General features: G+C 37.3%; 2 protein-coding genes across 4 annotated transcripts in view; one reads left to right on the top strand and one right to left on the bottom strand.

Moving 5' to 3' along the window:
* The first annotated feature begins 481 nt into the window (after window positions 1-481).
* On the top strand, window positions 482-9017 carry LOC133531662 (gastrula zinc finger protein XlCGF57.1-like). Of its 3 annotated transcripts, none has more exons than XM_061870008.1 (6): window positions 482-853; window positions 2257-2666; window positions 3598-3733; window positions 4538-4597; window positions 6133-6189; window positions 7563-9017. In XM_061870008.1, the coding sequence occupies exons 2-6, from the start codon at window positions 2538-2540 to the stop codon at window positions 9008-9010; spliced, it is 1830 nt and encodes a 609-aa protein (XP_061725992.1). In that variant the 5' UTR covers window positions 482-853; window positions 2257-2537; the 3' UTR covers window positions 9011-9017. The 3 variants fall into 3 exon arrangements, with proteins under 3 accessions (XP_061725992.1, XP_061725993.1, XP_061725991.1); XM_061870009.1 differs by having other exon boundaries at window positions 1690-2666; XM_061870007.1 differs by having other exon boundaries at window positions 482-2666.
* Window positions 9018-20968: 11951 nt separating this feature from the next.
* LOC133531297 (zinc finger protein 845-like) overlaps window positions 20969-22874 on the bottom strand; it is a 36892-nt gene continuing 34986 nt past the window's right edge. The window contains exon 14 of the mRNA XM_061869430.1: window positions 20969-22479. Within this exon, the coding sequence (XP_061725414.1) occupies window positions 21026-22479 (1454 nt within the window). The 3' untranslated portion in view covers window positions 20969-21025. The remainder of the gene's footprint in view (window positions 22480-22874) is intronic.

Genomic DNA, 22874 nt, shown 5'->3' with positions numbered 1-22874 from the left:
CTACAACATGAGTATAGTAATCTACAACAAGTTACCAGACCAAATAAAAACACTTGAAAGTCCCAAATTTAAACACACCCTAAGAACCTGGCTGCTTAATCACTGCTTTTACAGCGTTAGTGATTATATTAATCATAATAATGATGTAGATCATAATTAGTGGTACAATATAATGTTAGGCATCATATTATTATTTTCTTTTAATGTTTATTACTCTAATTTTGTATACATATATGTAAATAATTTCTCTAGTTGTCAAATTGGCCATTGTTATGTATTATTTAATGTTAAATTAAGGTAAATTAAGAACATGCTTATTTAATGTATTATAACTTCACAATGTATTTGCATGCTGTTTGCATACAGCTGGGAAAGGTGAAACTATTGTATTTACACTAAGACATGTACACTACCCTTTTCTGCAAATAAACTTTTTTTATTTATTTTTATTTTATTTATTTATTTATAAAAGAAAATAATATAATTAAAAAAAAAAAACATAAACAAAACTTGACGTTATATTTTGAACTTGGCTTGTACAACATAGCATGAACGCTTATTGCTGCCAAGAAAAAAAAAAACTAAATGTCAACGGGGATTGTCAATGGTGAGGCACAATGAACTTTTAATGCCGTCATGATGGCGACAAGGACGTTCAATAACGTGGATTGTGAAGGCCGGTAATATGCCTTAAAGTAATACTTTGATTTAGTTTATACTTTCAAAGTATACTTACTTAGAGACGTCTCGGGCTAACAATTGAAATAATTGTTCTCGGTGAAATTTCCGAGTGTCTCTTCCTTGTTGTGTTGTTGGTAGTTACAATCGTAGTCTCGATTACCTGCTTTTATGGGTAAGTAATCAGTGGTAAAATAGCAGATAAGGTTCTCTCTGATTCCAAAGTCGCCATGTTGTGTACAATACAAAGCAACACAAATTTTATTAAAACAAAATACAATCGACATAGACATGCATTATGCTCTGAAAATAAAATTGATGTGCATTCTAAAAAAAATCTACTCCCCTGGGTATTCCGCCCATGGCACATAGATAAATAACCCTTGATTATAATGACTCAGATCCACTATTAAAAGATACAGATGTGGGCCCCTTGTGGTCGACATTGACAGATTAGACTGACACTTCAGCTGGGCTATCCTTGTATGGAGTCAGATGATGTTTACATATTTCTCAATAGTGCTGGTGTATAAAGGAGACTCTTAAAGTGCATAGATGTGATATGATATCTCTTATCTCATTGTTATAAATCTTGTAGTTCAACTTTTTAATGATTTATATAATTACTATTTTTGTCTTGTAATACTGTTAACCTATGTGTAAAGTTTAATAATAATAAATAAATATATGGTATATTATTAGGTTTTTTTATGTTTATATGTTTTTGTATCAGGGGCGTAGCTACCGCCGTACCTGCCGTATCAATTATACGGGGCCCCCGGGCCACGGGGGCCCCCAACGTGCGTTTTTGTGAGAAATCTTTACCCTTCCTAAGGGCCCCCAAACGAATTTTTATACGGGGCCCCGCCAAGGCACGCTACGCCACTGTTTTGTATTGTTTTTGTATGTTTTTGTATTTTACTTTTATATTCATATTGTAAAAAGCCTAACATATGAAGATGAATAAATAAAGGAAATAAATAAATAATAAAATTAATAATATAAGAGTAGCTCTAAGGATATTGGAGGGATCACTCAAGAAACTGTGAATGTGGACTGAATGAGGGATGAATCATATATTTATTATTGGAGTATCCTATATTACTTCCTTTCGTGTGAGATAAGGTGTCCAGTCAATATGTTTGGTGTTATTTTGAATAAATATGTAACTAAAAAAATAATCTTAAATTGTAGTCATTCATAAAAGTAGTGTTACCACCCGCGGGTAAGTTACGTTGTATTTTTTGTAGAGTACATATTTGTTATTAGTTTTGTGTTTGTATATTAAGTATGTATGTATGTATGTAGGTATATACTTTATTGTACATAGAAATAAAAACACGAAAAACACAGTTACAGAGTAAATTAAGTAAGTAAATATTCTTTATTGCACCAACAATTATACATTTTACATACATGTAAAACTACAAATAAACAAACACAATACATGTAAAACTGCAAATTAAATTTTTAATTTTTTGAATTAAATACAACAAAGGTGAACTTATCCCTGTATGGGATCTCTTCCAGTTAACCTTTGAGGGCTTTGAGGTTTTAAGTTGTTTTGTTTCTTTGTAGGCTGGTCAAATTTCTACTGGACACCATCTATTGCTGATCAACGGAATAATATATAAAGTAGCCCAGTCTTATCCAACCTTGATATTGGCTCGACAATGCGTTGATGAAGTTATAATACACAAAGATTGATTGACTAGTGCTCAGCAATTTGAATATTTCCAATTGATATGTTGATTAATTAAATTGATTGATTGCGGCATCTTCTTAGAGAATATTTGTATAAGTCAGTTTTACAGGACTTTATAAGTCAGGTAGACATTTACCCAATCCCAGCCAATAACATGGAGGAGTATTACTCGTGTAGCTGCTGCCTGGTGCGCCCTCCGGATAAAGGCCTCAAGACACTATACAATCATCTCGGCAAAGCAGAGATATATTATGACATGCTGAGAGAATGCTTCGGTTTAAATGTAAGTATGAATTCCGATATCTGTGTGGCAACATGTCTTGTGGAAACGGTCTTCTTTATTAACATTTTCTATTGATATGCCATTATATTTAAAAAAACTCTAGGTCCATGTGTTCCAGAATGCACAAGGTTTTTGCAGAAATCGCGAAGCGTCTGGTTGACGTAACTGGTGACCGAAGATCTGGCGGCTTCCTCGCACAATGTATCAGTATTGCGATACAACGAGGAAATGCCGCCAGCATCCTTGGTACAATGCCTCAAGCGCCTATTTTAGATTTAAGTTATAGTAATCCTTTGTATATACCCATTATGTATATCGTTATTGTAAATAATTTGATATTCTCATGAAGTATTGTAGGATGTCCATGATTGTAGATTATTTAATTTGTCCTTACAAAATAGTTAAATAACAATTATATTTATTAATTTTAAATTGTAAATTTCAGCCTAAATTGTTTTTTGCAACTGGGTTTGTAGTTAAAATATTTATTTCATTATTAATCCAAAGATATAACACACATCACTAAGGAATGAGCATCATAATTGCTGTACAGATATAAAATCTCTTTGAAATCTCTCATCTGTTCTTCTCTTAAGGTCATGCATATGGTGTGTGGTGTCAGGTGTCTTTCCTATAGAGATCACAAAGTTAGAATCCAAACCAAATTTACGTTGCACCATAATGGCGGGATACATTTTTTTCAGTGAGCCTACAATAAGAAAAACATGACAAAATGCATATTTTGACCTGGATTTTTAATTTTTAATGTTTTGTGTAAAGAAGTGACCTTTTTCTAAAATGGTTTATCCGTTTATACCTGGATCCCAAAGCTTTTGTATCACGTCAACCTTCCTGACGTGCAAATTGAAGTAGTTGCATGGTTCATTATATAACAATTTGTAAAGATCTTTGTTCTTATTTTGTGTTCCAGCTAAGTTTAGGAAATTACGAGTGCGGAATCTGCGAGGTGTGCGTGGGGCGGCTGCGGGACGCGAACGACTTCAAGCTGCAAGTGCTGCGCGTCCAGGACGTGCTGCACGCGCGGCTGACGGGAGCACTCCCTGCCAGTAAGCTATATGACATACCAGGGTGCCTGGACAAGTTGCAAGACTTAAGTGGATAGTTGGTGTCAATTTTTAGGGTTCCGTAGCCAAATGGCAAAAAACGGAACCCTTATAGATTCGTCATGTCCATCTGTCTGTCCGATTATGTCACAGCCACTTTTACCCGAAATTATAAGAGCTATACTGTTCAAACTTGGTAAGTAGATGTATTCTATGAACCGCATTAAGATTTTAACACAAAAATAGAAAAAAAAAAACAATAAATTTTGGGGGTTCCCCATACTTAGAACTGAAACACAAAAAATCTTTTTTCATCAAACCCATACGTGTGAGGTATCTATGGATAGGTCTTCAAAAATGATATTTAGGTTCCTAATATAATTTTTTTCTAAACTGAATAGTTTGCGCGAGAGACACTTCCAAAGTGAAAAAATGTGTCCCCCCCCCTGTAAAATAACAGAATGAAAAATATGGTATACATTACCATGCAAACTTCCACCGAAAATTGGTTTGAACGAGATCTAGTAAGTAGTTTTTTTAATACGTCATAAATGGTACGGAACCCTTCATGGGCGAGTCCGACTCGCACTTGGCCGCCTTTTATTTACGCGAGCGAGAAGTTGCTACTACGAAAGCATTGACTGGGGCTTAACTTGACTCTTGAAGAATACGTATCAAACTACCTTGCAATATTTTTTTTTATACTCTTTAACTTCATACAGGCTGTTTGTTCCTTTAATCTATGATGAAATTTGGAATGCTAAGCACACGCTCACAATAATATAATATCATAGCATTTTCTTTTAGCTGCAGATGACAAGATCAAAATCAAGTTAGAGAAACCAACTGGAGATGACGCCATTTCGCGTAAGTATCCTATTGACATGTGCACATATGTGCAAGCTGGAGAACGTTTACAAAAAGTTGGGGAAAAAAGGATATTTCAGTAGCTATAATATACACCCTTAAGCTCCGTTATCTCTCCAAAATTTTAAGCAACTACGCGATAGAAATTATATTTGACGCTGACTGATATTTGATAAATTCTAGAATAATGGTTAGTTATATAGTTTCCGCATGAGACAGTTTTCACGTGTATATCGGGCTACTTACTACTTACATTCGTGGTATTATGTAGAAAGGTAACCCTATTTTACAAGCTTTTGTTTAACTTGTAATGATTGTGTGCATGTTCGGGTCTAATCTTGCGAACAAAATGATATCCACTTCCCATTATTCGATTGAGCTGATTGGGCTCTCACCTTTATTTTGATATCTTTTGATGACCTGTCTGGCCTAGTGGGTAGTGACCCTGCCTATGAAGCTGATGGTCCCGGGTTCAAATCCTGGTAAGAGCATATATTTGTGTGATGAACACGGATATTTGTTTCTGAGTCATGGGTGTTTTCTATGTATTTAAGTATTTATAATCATATATTATATATATCGTTGTCTAGGTACCTACAACACAAGCCTTATTGAGCTTACTGTGGGACTTAGTCAATTTGTGTAATAATGTCCTATAATATTTATTTATTTTACTTTATCATTAAAGCTATTAGGGTAAGTTTAATATCGTTTTCGCATAAATCGAGGATTCCGAATTCATTTATGGTATCATATTGCCACCCTACCGAGTATAAACATAAATATGAAAAAAATAACTTTTTTAATTCCTCTTCACGCTAAGGGCCTCCGCTAGCTGACGCGGATTATCCGGAACGGACGCCCCGTCTAATAAGAAATTGTATGAACTGCGCGAACTGGCGTGGGCGCGTGCGACGGATTTGGCCTGGGAGCAGGGCTATAACCGCGAAAATCGAAGTTCGTCAAATGCGGGCATTTTTCTCTGTCACTCTAATTACGTCTTAGTGAGAGGAAAAGAGAAAGATCCCCACAATTCGCGAATTTCGGTTTTTGCGGTAGGCCCCCTGGACCCGTGAGCGCGCGCACGCGGCGGGCGTCCGCGTCAGCTAGCGGAGGCCCTAAAACCACTGAACCAAGTAATAGATAGTTTGGAAACAGGGTAGAATAGAATACGCTTTGTTGGCACACCTCATTAAAAAGATACAAAAGAGAAGAAAAAAACAACAAGGATAGTGTTTATCTCAAAAATCATCCCTTAAGGGTGTGGAAGTTTGTATGGGGAATCACTGGACCGATTTAGATGAAATTAGTGTTTATCGCAAAAATCGTCTCTTATAAAAGTGTGAAAAGGGAGGTGGAAGTTTATATGGGGAATCAATAACCGCTCAATCTATTTAGATGAAATCTTTGATTTCGTTGAGAATGATACCAAACTTGAATCGGAACCTAAATTTAAACTGTTATTAATCTCAGACGTCGCCGACATTAAAAACCTTTGTCTACCCAAGTGTACAATTAAGACGTCTTTTCGGCAGGCGGGATCAAGCAGGAGAGGCCAGAGGCGGAGATGGCTGATAGCAACAACGTATCAGGTGTGTACTCTATAAGGCTGCGTTTCCACCAAAGCTCTGCGAGGTAGCTGATCGGTGCGAGGATGCTTAGCGAGGATCAGAAATGTGAGGTAGCTGAGCGGTGCGAGTTAGGTGCGGTGAGGCGAGCGGGGCTTTAAGCTAACGTTCGGATTGCGACCGCAGCTGCGCTACTGCCAGTGGGGCGACACTCCTGCTTTCGGCTTTTCCCGGCTCCGTTCGGCTCAGCATTGTTCCGAGCAACTATTAGGGTTGGCATGAAGGTCAGATGGCAATCGCTTTCGTAAAAACTAGTACCTACGCCAAATCTTGGGATTAGTTCTCAAGCGGACCCCAGGCTCCCATGGGCCGGGGCAAAATGCCGGAACATCGCGAGGAAGAAGAAGAGCCGCTAGGCGAATAAAATACACCTGGCCACATACACCGAACGACGTTTTTAATACATTAGTGAAAAAATACAATAAAACAAATTTTTGTTACCCACTGTTATGAATTTCCTCTTGAACTTAAAGATAATTTTAACTCATCAATATAATAAAATTATATTACTTAAATTTAGCGATGATAAGTACATTGCGAAAAAGAATTACAATAATTCATGTTGTACAAAAATGCTCATACAGTTTTAATTTAAGATGAATTATTTATTGACAAAATAGTAAGCGCCAGTTTTACCTTTCAATTTTTCCTGTTTCAGCCAAAGTGGCAATATTAGTTCCATTCAGTCAAATAATTAAAAACTTTTTAGTGAAATATTGTGGTATACGAGTACAACGTTTTATATACACAATAACTAATAATATTTATTTTAAAATCACCATTAGCCATTTCAGTTAGTAGAAAAAGCTGCAAATGTATTTCAGGATTTTGAATAGTAAATCACCCCAAACACTTAGGGGGTGAAAGATTGTCATAAGCTACTTACAAAAAGAAGTGAAATCCCATCAAAAACATTTTTATGTAAAATGTTGCCAAGATAAAACAAGAGGGCTGGCACTGTCAAAAAGTTATCAGATCTCATGTAGAGCCAAGCTTCTTACTCTACAAGTCCTAACTTCACAAACTTTACACCTTAGGCAACATATGTGACTTGGCCGTTTCGATACTACAAGAACTATTGTATAATAAAAATAATGAATAGTGAATAAACTTTTCACCTTACGCCCATATGACGGTAGCGAAACGGCCAAGTTATATATTTTGACTAAGTAGGATAGTTTGTGAAGTTAGGGCTTATAGAGTTAGAAGCATCGCTCTACAAGAGATCTGATAACTTTGACAGTGCGAATGCGTATATTTTATTTTGTGCTAGCAGGACGAACAAGTTTCTTGGAAACATTTATTTCACTTCCTAATATTAATTCTTATTGTTCCAGTTGCATTACACGAAAGATCGGCAGCGCCCGTTCCTACCGCATCCCACAGCATGCACTGGCGTGACCGGCCAGCTCCGAACGTTACCAAGCGCCGCTCCCATACTGGAGAGAAACCTTATGCGTGCAACATATGCGACAAAAGATTCGTACAGAAGGGTCATTTAAATACTCATTACGCATACCACATGGGAAAGTTTAAATTTTCCTGCGAATTATGCAAAAGGGGTTTCGTACAAAAATTTGAATATACTACTCATATGCGGATACACACTGGTGAAAAACCATACGAATGTGATATATGCAACAAAAAATTTAGACAAAAGGGCAACTTAAAAATACATAAAAATAGTCATTTGAAATATGATCAGAATCGCGTAGAGCCAGGAGAAATAACTGCATGCAAGAAAGAGTCGTCAGAAGAATCAGAAGATCAAGTGCCCGCAACATATTTTACGTGCGATATATGCAAAAAGCAATTTGTGGATAAAAACTATTTAGATGCTCATTCAAAACATCACTCTGGGGATTATCCTTTCTCTTGCGACATTTGTAAAAGAAGATTTAATACGCAGTTTGCCTTGAATACTCATAAATTTGATCACTCGGGAGGGAAACCTTTTAAATGTGATAAATGCAATAAAAGTTATAGAACAAAAAGCGCTTTAAATACTCATTCGTTGGCTCACACAGAGGGTTATAAACACGAGTGTCACTTGTGTAATAAACGATTCATAGTAAAGCAGAATTTGAATATACATATGCGCGTACACACCGGAGAAAAACCTTACACCTGTGCAACATGTGAAACTAAGTTTCGCTCTAGACATTGCTTACAAAAGCATTTATTAGAGAAACACAATCAAGTTATAGACAAACAGTTCAGTTGTGATACTTGTGGTAAACGATTTGCACTACAGGGGACTTTAGAGAAACATATGAACAAACACACTGAGAAGGAAACTGGAGATAAAAAGAAAGAACTAGCATTTATGTGTGAAATATGTAGCAAACGATTTTCAACAATAAGTATACTTAAATACCATAGAGAAATACACAATGAAGAAAGACCTTTCGAGTGCGAAGTATGTCATAAAAAGTTTCAAACGAAGAGGAGTTTACAGGACCACGTGAAGGTGCACGAAGACAAAAAACACTCGTGTGAAGTATGCGGCCAGCAATTCAGACATAAGTCCGCTTTGAAAGTTCATATCAGACGGATGCACTCCGAAAACAGACCGCATGTTTGCGATGTTTGTAAAAAGGCTTTTGCAGTTCTCGCTGAACTAAAAATTCATTATCGGGTACACACTGGGGAGAAACCATATGCATGCGAAATATGCTCTAAGAAATTTCAACGCCTGAGTGGGATTAAGAAACATCTTATAAATGTCCACCACGAGAAACCTACGAGATTTGTTAAATTAAAAGAATTGAATAAATATGACTAAATTAAAAGTGGTTTGTTATGTTAAAGAAGAAAAAAGTGGTGATGGCATTGAGAATATCAAACGTATTTAGAGTTCCGTAATCAATTTTACCATTGTAGTTTTATCATGTCACTGTTACTACTATAAAGCTACAATTTGGCATGGGTAGAGCCATCTCGTGACATGAATCGAAAGCGAAAACAATTCACGCTTCTAAGCAGGTGCTGCCCCCTACAATTCACGCGGGCTCTATTTCACATAGTAGGGTCTGCTATCTAGTGGCCTAAATTAAAAAATGGAAACTACATAATGCTTCGCGTCAATGACTAGGCGGCTTCTGTGTTGCCGTCTACAGTTCATGCACGCTTTCTATACATTCACGCTAACAAAAGCAGGCAGGAACCTGCCTTTAGCCAGCCATGTTCTCAGTTGAGTGTAAGAACTTCGCTTCGCTCTCTCGTTCGATTATTTTATTCATTCGATTGTAAAATGTACAATCTGCTGCGGAGAAAATTGACACCTTCCCCCCTGCATAGAATTTTCCATCCGACGAAAGTGTGTAGACGTTGAGGTTATTTGTGACGTTCTCAAGCAAAAGGTACCACATTGTCGCTTACCATAAGGACGAAATTTGCTCGTATATTTATACGAATAACCTTTCAGAGCGTCCTTATGGCAAGCGACAATGTGGTACCTTTTGTTTGAGAACGTCACAGTTAACGCCATTAGTCTCTGTTTATTTATTTATTTAATAAATGTCTTCTGTCCAATGGAACAGTTTAGCCAGTGTCAGTCAAGGTTAGAGCTTAATTAATAAATAATAATGAATAAATATTATAGGACACTATTACACAAATTGACTAAGTCCCACAGTAAGCTCAATAAGGCTTGTGTTGAGGGTATTTAGACAACGATATATATAATATATAAATATTTATAAATACTTAAATACATAGAAAACACCCATGACTCAGGAACATATATCCATGCTTATCACACGAATAAATGCCCTTACCAGGATTTGAACCCGGGACCATCAGCTTCGTAGGCAGGGTCACTACCCACTAGGCCAAACCGTTCGTCATTACTCGTAATTATACGATAATAACAGCAGTGTGCGGTTATGAGCTCTTGTCAAGCAAAGTTGGATTTTACGAGAAACCGCGGTCTACCTGGCGTTGACTCTAGAATGTTTGACACTTCCACATTAGTTTACTTCATAATAAGCTATCAATATTACACTTTAAACAATATTAATGAGCAAAAATAAAGAAATTAGTCACGAGGCGACATAACCAATATGGCGCTCAACAGGAAGACCCCATTAATCGCCATAACCACGAAATGTGCCATCAACGGGATTGTTTGCACAAAATGTGTGACTGTGGGATGTGCTGTGGTAGCAGTAGAAATTTTTTTAAGGAAATATTGCCTGTTTCAGTAGTTACAACAGTTATAAGACTTAATATTTTGTATTTGTTTGACAAATTACTATTTACGAGATTGTTTAAACGAAAGTATTATTATGTTTAATATGATTACACTGATTATTGATATTTCCATGTGTTATGTGTGTATTACTTTAGATATTACATTTGTAATAGTATGAAATTTCTTAGGAATTTAAGTTGTAAATATTTGTATAAATTATATCTGACATCTAATGTACCTATCATAATAATAGCAAAGAAAAAAACCTTTAACTAATTAAAAATGTAGTAATGATCTCTAGGTGGTTTTTGCTACTTTGGACGGTATATAAAAACAAATAAAAATGCGTTTTATTCAGACTCATTCCGAAAGAATCAAAATCTATTAGAGCCACCCCACTCAAGCTTGGAGTATTTAACAACCACACTAGTGTCTTCCGAGTGTAGGCGTCTGGTCAACTCTATGCCTGCTACTGGACGCAACGTTGGCGCAACTGCACAGCGACGTAATTTTTTATAGCGCCAACTAGACTAATGTAAAAAATAAATAACAGCAAATACTTATTTGTTACCGAGTCGACGAAAGATTCCAAAATTGAACCACTTGAACACCAAAATGTTGTGTTTCACTCGGTGGCAAAATTAGTTTAACCCCCGTGCCTGGAAACCCTCGCAACGCTTAAGATTCCATTTTTGAACCACTTGCTACGGACGTGGTTCAATATTTTCTTGTTGTACTAACACTATGGATACATTGTTTGTCCGAAATAAAGAGATTTATTATTATTATTAATATTGCAACCTTCCGATTGCTCGGGTATCAATAATAGCACGAGGGGTTAAACAATAACTTTGTCCCCCAGTAAAACAAATAGAACTTTTCTGAGGACATGCTCCAGCACTAAATTGAAAAGCATTGGCGATGCATCGCCTTGTTTTAACCTCGTGTCCACTGAGAAATCGCCCTGTACCCGTACTTTCATATTGCTGGCCCTCGTTACAGTCAAGTTAAAGGCGCAAAGGTTTCGGTGGCTCGGACATGTAAAGCGAATGGGAGGCGATCGAGCGGTGAAAAGAGCGTTTGAGGGAAAACCGACAGCACGCCGCCCGACCGGTCGACCTAGGTATCGATGGGCGGATGTGGTGGACACGGATCTGCGCGAGCTCCAGGTTGAAGATTGGCGAGAAACTGCACAGGACCGGGATCAGTGGCGAGCGGTCGTGGGATCAGAGGCCAAGGCACACTTTGGGTCTCTGCGCGAGAGAAGTAAGTAAAACAAATAACTATTGGCCCGTAGGGCTCATGGCCATTTTAACACTAGGACGACAATCTACATGGTGTTTTTATTTTAAACTCCTTTAATTTCAAGGGTGTATATATTCTAATTAATCCATTTCATCAATTAATTCAATTTGTTTTTACTTATAAGACCCCCGTGAACGTCTTGAACGTCACACCTGCCTTATAGTACGGTCGCCAAGCCGCTCCGAGGCCAGATTTAATTGACTCAGCTCGGCCTTACCCACAACCGGTATCAATGTGTTCGGACAGTTCTCCTGATCACCGTACATGCGGTAGTAAAGCGGAAAAATGGTGGAGGGGATAGTAATGACGTCACAAAGATGGCGGCCGGACCTATTCTTTTTGGCGGTGTATCTCGAAAACCACTTAACCGATTTTAATCATCGAGGTGTCAAATAATAGCTTATATTATGGAGATTATTTCCTTTTCTACAAACATTTACGTGAAACCTATAGGAAAAAAAATAATCACAAAAAACAGTTTTTTTATAAAATTATTATTTTTTATTTTGTAAAAATCTCCGTAAATATTAGCATTTCGCAAATTTTGTTTAATATAAAACATATTGCTTCATTATCAAGGAATATAATGAGCCTTAAAACATACAGATCGAGTAATAAACAATGAAGCTACACTCATTTATTTGCGCATGGGTAACGATAACTGGCTTTTACCGGTCGAAACTGTGGTGACTGTTACGATACGTATTGAATGGAATTTATAGAGTATCGGTTTTAATTACTGAAATTATAATTAAAATTATAAAAACCAGACACAATAATGTTACCTTACTTCGACGTTTAGTCTCTTTTTTCGTCTTAATCATAGGTAGGTACATATTTCTTTTTACTTAAAAATTTTATACAGGGTGAACTTTTAACCACCAGTCATACTCTGCGCAGCGACTTTATAGGTCATACTTAACAACTTTTACTATGGGACCAATTCCGAAATCGCGAAAAAAATTTTGACTGTCCCATATAAAGGTGCGACCAACTTTACCAGACCAACACTTTTCCAAACTGAGCTACAGCTGTCCGATGAAGTTAAGTACTTAGGACTAACTCTCTACAATAAACTCAATTGGAACAACCACATCAACAAACAGATAGACAAGGCGGGAGTTGTCTTCTGGCAGTGCAGAAGGATGATTGGTAAGAGGTGGGGACTCAACCCGAAAATTACCCTCTGGCTCTATAAGACGATAATCCGCCCCTTACTCTGTTACGGTGCTCTGGTTTGGTGGCCAAGAACAAACCTAGGCAACGTACGAGACAAACTACAAAGACTTCAAAGGCTCGCATGCGCGGCCACCACTGGCTGCACGAGGTCTACCCCGACTGCAGCCATGGAGGTCATGCTAAACCTTCCACCGCTGCACCTACACATACAGCAAGAGGCCAATCTCTCAGCGGTAAGGTTGCGAACCCTCAAGATATGGTCTAACATCACAGGAGCTCTTCACACAAAATGCCTGGAAAAGGTGTATGACGAATTTCCAGTGCTTAGGTCAGGCACGGACCGGATTCACAGACAAGCTATCTTCGATAAAAGGTACAAAATACAGTTATATGAGGACGACAATCATGAAGGACTCAATCCCCGGGAGCTGAGAATCTTCACTGATGGGTCCAAAACAGACAGCGGATCGGGCTCTGGAACCTTCTCAGAAGACCTGAACATGTCGATCACCACTCCGCTAGGAGCCCATAACTCGGTATTCCAAGCTGAGTGCATGGGCATCATAAACGCGGCGGCTGCCATCACTGCAAGGAAGGTAGTAGGATCCTCCATCCGCATACTCTCCGACAGTAGAGCAGTCTTAATGGCTCTAAATAGCCATATAGTTACATCCAAACTTATACACGAATGCCACGAACGACTAATGGAGGTATGTCATAATAACAAGATCACCCTACAATGGATCAAGGGACACAGTGGATCCCGAGGTAACGATGCTGCGGACGAGCTTGCCAGGCAAGGATCGAATGCGGGGGCGATTGGTCCGGAACCGATTCTTCCGATACCATTTAGCAAGGTACGCTCAATGCTGCTGGCACGTACAGGGAAACTACACACAGAACACTGGCTGAACCAGACTGGATGCAGACAGGCAAAAGAAGCCATGCCTGGCATCAACGGAAAACTCACAAGGGCGCTCCTGCAACTAGGGAAGGTCCGACTGAGTATGGTAACCAGTGTCATAACAGGTCATGGACTATTTAACAAACATCTTTTCACAACAGGTGTCACAGACAGTCCCCTGTGCCGAGGTTGCATGGAGACAGAAGAAACAGCCTCTCACGTGGTGCTGGAATGCAGCGGAGTGACTCCATACAGGGCTAAACATCTCGGATCTCCGAGAGACCTCCCCGAGGTCCTACTCAACATCAAAGGTTTGATAGGATTCCTCGAGGAGCTGGGCTGGCAGGACTAGCCCACCCCCAACATATCACGCAAAATAGGCGCAAGTCGTCGAGTTGCGGTAAAATCGCCCGAATACAATACAATACAATACAAGGTGCGACCAGACCGCAGCTTAAAAAACGGTCACGATACGGAATCGCAGTGACGCGTCGTATGCGTACCGTTTTTAACGCATGCTCCCCACACGTCCTTAAACTACGTCCAAAAGAGAGGTATGGGCATTGTGAATGTCATCTCGCTTTGTGTGGTAGGGCGCAGCCAGTGGGTGTCAATCCAGATCCAAATTTTCTTGCGTGATTCGGCATTGGTCCCATAATAAAAGTTGTTCAGTATGACCTGTAAAGTCACTGCGCAGAGTATGGCTGGTGGTTAAAATTTCATCTTATACCTATATTCGACACAAGTAGTAAGTACTTACAGACCAACTATGATACACATTTTGCCTGTATAGTGATACATAGTGAATAAATTAATACCTGATTTAAAAAATAAAACAAAAATAACAAATAGCATGATATTTAATTCAGTAATCACTAATCAGTCTTAAACAATGAACATCATACTTTTAGATTAGACAACAAAATGTATATTTATACTGTGTTTCGACTTGAAAGATTTTACTGCTTTAAAACATAAGACAAACCTACCAACCAAATGTATATTTTTTTTTTTTTTTTGTGATTATTATTTTCCTATAGGTTTCACGTAAATGTTTGTAAAAAGGAAATAATCTCCATAATATAAGCTATTAGTTGACACCTCGATGAATACAATCGGTTAAGTGGTTTTCGAGATACACCGCCAAAAAGAATAGGTCCGGACGCCATCTTTGTGACGTCATTACTATCCCCTCCCACCATTTTTCCGCTTTACTACCGCATGTACGGTGATCAGGAGAAACGCCCGAACACATTGATACCGGTTGTGGGTAAGGCCGAGCTGAGTCAATTAAATCTGGCCTCGGAGCGGCTTGGGGACTACTAATAGTAAAAGTTGTTCAGTATGACCTATAAAGTCGCTGCGCAGAGTATGACTGGTGGTTAAAAGTTCACCCTGTATAAAATTTTTAAGTAAAAAGAAATATGTACCTACCTATGATTAAGATGAAAAAAGAGACTAAACGTCGAAGTAAGGTAACATTATTGTGTCTGGTTTTTATAATTTTAATTATAATTTCAGTAATTAAAACCGATACTCTATAAATTCCATTCAATACGTATCGTAACAGTCACCACAGTTTCGACCGGTAAAAGCCAGTTATCGTTACCCATGCGCAAATAAATGAGTGTAGCTTCATTGTTTATTACTCGATCTGTATGTTTTAAGGCTCATTATATTCCTTGATAATGAAGCAATATGTTTTATATTAAACAAAATTTGCGTAATGCTAATATTTACGGAGATTTTTACAAAATAAAAAATAATAATTTTATAAAAAAACTGTTTTTTGTGATTATTTTTTTTCCTATAGGTTTCACGTAAATGTTTGTAGAAAAGGAAATAATCTCCATAATATAAGCTATTATTTGACACCTCGATGATTAAAATCGGTTAAGTGGTTTTCGAGATACACCGCCAAAAAGAATAGGTCCGGCCGCCATCTTTGTGACGTCATTACTATCCCCTCCACCATTTTTCCGCTTTACTACCGCATGTACGGTGATCAGGAGAACTGTCCGAACACATTGATACCGGTTGTGGGTAAGGCCGAGCAGAGTCAATTAAATCGTGTTTCTAGAGGGCTTTTGAGATTTGGCGACCGTACTATTAGAGCTTGTTTACATATTAATTAGTGTTTAGTATGAGTTTATACATTTGCTACTAAATGAAAGTACTATCTCGATCTATGTACGAAATTATTTATTTTATTTCAAACATATTTCCATGACATTACAGTTGCAACCAATGCGTCATGAAATTATATAAACAGCTTAAAACTACACAACAGTTGAGGGCCTAGCATCCATCATCTCACAGAATCTCAGGCATTCCCTTCTCACAGCCGCCCATCGCCACGCAATCAAGTCGCACTCCTTATTATATAGATAAGTATGTCAAAGTTTTCAATTGTTTAGTTCAGTTTTATAGCCCATGCCGAAGAGAATTAAGAAGACCGAGAGTGCTCACTCCATACAACGGTTTTATTACCAAAAATACTATTATTTTCGTAGTCTACATCTAGCGACAAGTAGCAGAACTCTCAGTACTGCTACTCGACAATAGATATATTAATATTTAAGTACCTGGGCGACCGAGCTTTGCTCGGTTATAACTATTTATTGTAATATGGTGGTGCATAGGTAATAATCTTAACTACATTTTTTACTAATTTAAACTTGTCTAAAACAATAAAAAAATATATATAAACTTGAACATATAAAAAAAAGCTTAGTCGCCGGGCGAGATTCGAACCCGTAACACTCGTTTAGCAGTCCGCGTCTTAACCCGCTGGACCAGACGGACAGTGGCCGGCAATACGAAATTAGCGAACATATTCTGCGTCGAAAGAAAAACGCATGAAAACTCGCTCGTTTAAAGGTATAAGATATATGCAAATAAAAAGTCTAATGCTCAATGATTTTCAGCTAATATTATAACCAGAGTAAGCGTAGGAGTTGAAAATAGAGTTCCGGTTATGTACTCTGGTTATAATATTAGCGGTAAATCGTAGAGCATTAGACTTTTTGTTTGCCACGATATCGATTGTCGAGTAGCAGTTCTAAGAGTTCCGCTACTCGATGCTAGATGTCGACTACGAAAATAGAGTGAGCATCACTTTATGTCATTTTTATTTCTCTATGCCCATGCCCATGTTATAACAACGCTATATGCAGCATTTAATTACTTTATACGAAAAAAAGTAAAAAAATTTATTAACTATAGTTTTATTAACTATATACTTATGCCATTCAGTTTCTAGAGTTTCTTTGAATGAACTCAGCCATACTCGTACTCCGAGGTTAACAGAGTTTAATAAAAACACCGTGTAGGTATATTCATTTCAATAATCTAATCATTTCGATACTTTTTTTTTACTATTATACTGTGGACATTTCGAATTCGTCATTTTGCATAATTGGGTTTTCTGATACCATGGACATTTTGATATTCCTCTAGACCATGATCATTCATTCATGATCATTAAGCAGAACAATTGTATCTTAACAAACCTCGGGCAGTAAATAAGAAAGCCTCAGATCCCGTTTGTCGACTATGGCCGTGTGATCTGATGGCTTCTCCTCTATATCACCGCCCATGATGGCGATTACAGCCGATCATGATCCTGTGGAAGGCTTACTTGCCAACAGTTGCCCATGTTCGGAGATGATCCAGTGTAAGCGTCATTCTGCCGGTTATTCGGGACAACCTCAAAGGACGTGGCGGCCATGATTTTGTGTGTGCCCACACGATGGTTCTTTGTTCATTATAATGTTCGTTCGGTGCAGAATGGACGTTTTGTGCAACTAAAATAGTATTAATTAAAGATATGCGAACCAAGTTAGGTAGCGATTTCTCCAGATTGCTCTGCTAGAAGCTCATCAAGCAGATTGTTCATGGTTGGTCTAAAAAACAAATATTTCCTTTAGCAATTAACTAAGTAGTCTAATTGATAATTTAAAACAGTGCATACATATAGAAGATAAATCTCTCTTACATTTAAATAAATATTCATAGTCAAGTGTAGCAGAAACTGTACTTCTCTTATTAACATGTTAGTTTTCGCTACGCAGTAGATTCGATGTTATACATTTTGAAGAATACGAAGTCCAATAATGTGAAAAATATTTAAATTTTCGGCCTTTTTTAGGGTTCCGTAGTCTAGTACTAGGGACCCTTGTGGTTTCGCATATGTATCCGTCTGCCTGTTCGTTCGCGGCTTTGCTCCATGATCGTTAGTTTTAAAGTTAGACCAAGCCAAGTTGGCAGCGATTTTGATAGCCCAGACTATGCAAGTGCTATTTTAAACGTCGAGCTTTTATGAAATGTTTACGTTTTATTAAATAACAATTGTACAGTATGTGCTATCAAAATCACTGACGATTTAGCTTGGACGTTAGTTAGTAGTACATAGTTATCTAGAAAGCTGCAATTTGTTTGTTATTGTTGCTGTACTTTTCGCTTTTCTTTTTGTATTTGTTCTACTAACACTTAGTTTTAAACCTTAAATGTTACTAACCATTATGGACCATTGTTGTCTTTTGAAATAAATAAATTAAATTAAATTAATTAGCATGGATACATAATTTACATAAATCAATCATGGCAACAAATTGGTAAAATAAAATAATTTTTAGGGTTCAGTACCAAAAAGGTACAAAAGGTACCCTTATGGTGCGACTCAGTCCGTCCGTCTGTCTGTCTGTAATATCGCTAAATATCTCGAGAACCAGTTAAGCTATCGATTTGAAATTTGGAATAGTTATGAAAAACGCTAACCCAGACACATTGAAAGTATTTTTTTCTTTTTTTGTTAACTATGGAAAATGTCCAATATGAAGAGGGGGCAAAATTTCAAAGTCTAGTGACTATAGGTCTCTCTATTTGAAAGAGCTCAAATTGTACATTCTAAAACATTTTTTTTTTTTTTTTTCGTAGAGAAAAAAATATATTTATGAAGGAAAATGTGAAAAAAAAAAAATATTTATCCCTTATTAGCTCCGAAGTTTACCAACGAAAAATTATGAAATTTTTACATAACATAAACATTACTATACATTTTACAGGAAAAATATAATCAGAGCTCTATGACGCTAACTTTTTTTTAATTAACAAAAAGCCTTTCCGAATTCAGTTAGCAATTTAACCAACTTCACGTTTGTTTATTACACCTGAAATTTCTATGAGATTACATTAAATACAACTTTTTTCAAATAAAAGATCAATGTTTGAAATCGGTTCACGTGGTAGAGAATTATTCTTGAAAAACACACGTGCAATTACATCGCGCAAATTAGTTAGACAATTTTCCGATAGGTGGCGCTGTACACAATTATAATTAGCAGGCACTTCTGATCAAGATCCTTCGACTTTATTTACACGAGATAATTCAAAGTTTGTACGAAACCCTCGGTGCGCGAGTAAAACGAACTCGCACGTGGCCGGTTTTTTTATTTAACTTTATGATGTGGGATGTCGTTGAATAGGTATTTTAAAAACGCATATGGATCTCCACAACCATTTTTGATGAAGTGAATATTTTAGGAAATAATCGCACCGAAAAAAATGCGTCCCACATTCTCTCTAATGTTGGAACCATAAGCTCTAAAAATATGAAAAATAAAATGGTGAAAGCAAAGCTTAAACATTTAATGAAAATTATACTTATTATTGTAATAGTCGGAATGAAAGGCTTTTTATTAGTTTGTATATTTTATTTGACTTCCAGAGTAGCAAAGATCACCTAAAAATCGTACTTGTTTTAATTTCTATATTTTTTATTGCTAGAATTATGGTACATAGTTACATCAAATGACAGATATAATTTATACAAATATTTACAACTATGGAAGGTAGAAGCAAGGAACATAAACTCCATATACCAAAAATTGACCGACAAAAAACCATAAATAGGTGGCGCTACAATACCTAGAATACTTGAGAAACAAATCTAATCATAGAAAGCGCACTTCACCTATGGAAGGTAGAGGCAAGGAACATAAACTCCATATACCAAAAATTGACCGACAAAAAACCATAAATAGGTGGCGCTACAATACCTAGAATACTTGAGAAACAAATCTAATCATAGAAAGCGCACTTCACTCCGTTAATAACGCCTAGGTTCTTAAGTAGCTACTCTGGAGACATTTGGAACTATTATTTATAGCTGACAGCTGGATACTATTGCAACAGTTCTGCCTCAAATTTGTTCCATGCCTCTGCCTTCCATATTTACAACTTAAAGTTTGACACCAGAAATTCATAGTATTACAAGTGTCCAATATAAGGTACCTAATATTGATCGTGTCATTCACGAAGACGCGTTGATGACTCGTATTGACCCGTAATTAAAGGTTAGATAAATCTGTGCGTCAGCGTGGATGACACTAACTATGGAAGGTAGAGGCAAGGAACAGAATCTCCTTAGGCAGAACTGTTGCCAAAGTGTCCAGCTGTCAGCTATAAATAATAGTTCCAAATCTCTCCAGAGTAGCTAAGAACCTAGGCGTTATTGACGGAGTGAAGTGCGCTGTCTACGATTTTTTTTTTCTCAAGTATTATAGGTATTGTAGCGCCACTTATTTATGGTTTTTTGTCGGACACGTTTTAGTATATGGAGATTCTGTTCCTTGAGTCAACCTTCCGATTTATTTAATGTGGTTTTCCAAGTAACATTTCCAATACCACAAGATAGTTGCGTTCCTTCTACGACCGTCAATGCCCTCGTCCTCAATACTCAACAACTGCGACAAAGCAAGTTATTTTACTGATTCAGAGATAGATCTGAATGAAATTGCATACTTACGAATACCAATTCCGAACTCCTTTTTGCAAGAATTACTGAAAACTTAGCCTTCAGTAGCTCCAACAGGTCTTGGTTATTTGGCAAAAAGCTTGCCGCAAAGCACAGGGGACTCGAGACCATAGAATAGTTCCCGCTCCATCCTTATCAGTCTTCATCTCTGCCCCCAATAGCAAAACGTTTTTTGACTGTTTTTTTTTTACTATTTTGTTAGCGTGAATGTATACCCGTGCCATATTCTAGCTTAATAGTTGTAACGACCACTGAACAAAGTCGCAGACAGACATGGCGGAGCTATAATGGGACAAGTAGTTGACTGCATAACTCTAGAAATGGGTGGATTTTATCAATAAACTTAAAAAAAAAAGGCAACTTGTATTTCTTATCATTTACACAACTAATCACTTTTAATTTAGTCATATTTATTCAATTCTTTTAATTTAACAAATCTCGTAGGTTTCTCGTGGTGGACATTTATAAGATGGTTCTTAATTCCGCTCAGGCCCTGAAATTTCTTAAAACATATTTCGCAAGCATACGGTTTCTCCCCAGTGTGTACCCGATTATGAATTTTTAATTCAGCAATCACCACAAAAGCCTTTTTACAAATACCGCAAACATGTGGTCTGTTTTCCTCGTGCATCCGTCGGATATGAACTTTCAAGGCAGACTTATGTCTGAATGGCTGGCCGCATACTTCACACGAGTGTTTTTTGTCTTCGTGCACCTTCACGTGGTCCTGTAAATTCCTCTTCGTTTGGTATTTTTTATGACATACTTCGCACTCGAAAGGCCTTCCTTCATTATGTGTTTCTTTATGGTATTTTAGAATACCTATTGTTGAAAATCGTTTGCTACATATTTCACACATAAATGCTAGGTCTTTCTTTTTATCTCCCGTTTCCTTCTCAATGTGTTTGTTCATATGTTTTATTAAAGTCCCCTGTAATGCAAATCGTTTCCCACAAGTATCACAACTGAACTGTTTGTCCATAACTTGGTTGTGTTTCTCTAATAAATGTTTCTTTAAGCAATTTCTATAGCGAAACTTAGTTTCACATGTTGCACACGTATAAGGTTTTTCTCCTGTGTGTAAGCGCATATGTATATTCAAATCATGTTTTAGTATGAATCGTTTATTACACACGTGACACGCGTGCTTATAACCCTCTCTGTGAGCTAACGAATGAGTATATAAACCGCCTTTTGTTCTATAACTTTTATTGCATTTTTCACACTTAAAACGTTTCCCTCCCGAGTGATCAAATTTATGATTATTCAAAGCAAACTGCGTATTAAATTTCTTTTTACAAATGTCGCAAGTGAACGGATAATCTCCAGAGTGACGTTTGGAATGAGCATCTAAATAGTTTTTATCCATAAATTGCTTTTTGCATATATCGCACGTAAAATATTTTGCGGGTCCTTGATCTTCTGATTCTTCTGACGACTCTTTTTTGCATGTAGTTATTTCTCCTGGTTCTACGCGATTCTGGTCATATTTCAAATGACTGTTTTTATGTCGTTTGAAGTTGCCGCTCTGTCTAAATTTTTTGTTGCATATATCACATTCGTATGGTTTTTCACCAGTGTGTATCCGCATATGAGTAACATATTCATGTTTTTGTACGAATCCCCTTTTGCATATTTCGCAAGAGAATTTGAATTTTCCTATATGGTATGCGAAATGAGCATTTAAGTGGCCCTTCTGTCCAAATCTTTTGTCGCATATGTTACACGCGTAAGGTTTCTCTCCAGTGTGGGAGCTACACTTGGTAACGTTCGGAGCTGGTGCGCGCGAGACGCTGTGGGACGCGGTAGGAACTTGTTGAGCAAAAGAAGCTGGCGAACTTTCGGGTAATGCAACTGAAACAATAATAATTAATATTAGGCTATCCATCGCAATTCAACGCGGTAACGCAGCGAGTGTGATGGGCACCTTAGCGCCGGGAACAACTCACGGGGGCCTCTATGAGTAGTTTGTTAGTTTAGCTTAAGCTTAATTTATAATGAATGACATAAATATCTATTGACGTAATACAAGTGTATTGTTGAATATTGTAATCCTTGACATGTAATTATCATAAAATAAATCATACCAATAATTAATATTAGGAAGTGGAATAAATCTCTATAATAAAAGTTGGGTGGGGGAGGGGTGCCAAATATCACGTAATTAATGGACGCCCTTAAGGACGACGTAATGAATGGAGTGTTCATAAGACAGTTTTTCTAGCTGGCTAGCAGAAAATAATAGTTAT

The sequence above is a fragment of the Cydia pomonella genome, chromosome 25 (genome assembly GCF_033807575.1).
Source record: "Cydia pomonella isolate Wapato2018A chromosome 25, ilCydPomo1, whole genome shotgun sequence".
Lineage (NCBI taxonomy): Eukaryota > Metazoa > Arthropoda > Insecta > Lepidoptera > Tortricidae > Cydia > Cydia pomonella.
This window is presented reverse-complemented; position numbering and strand designations above follow the sequence as displayed.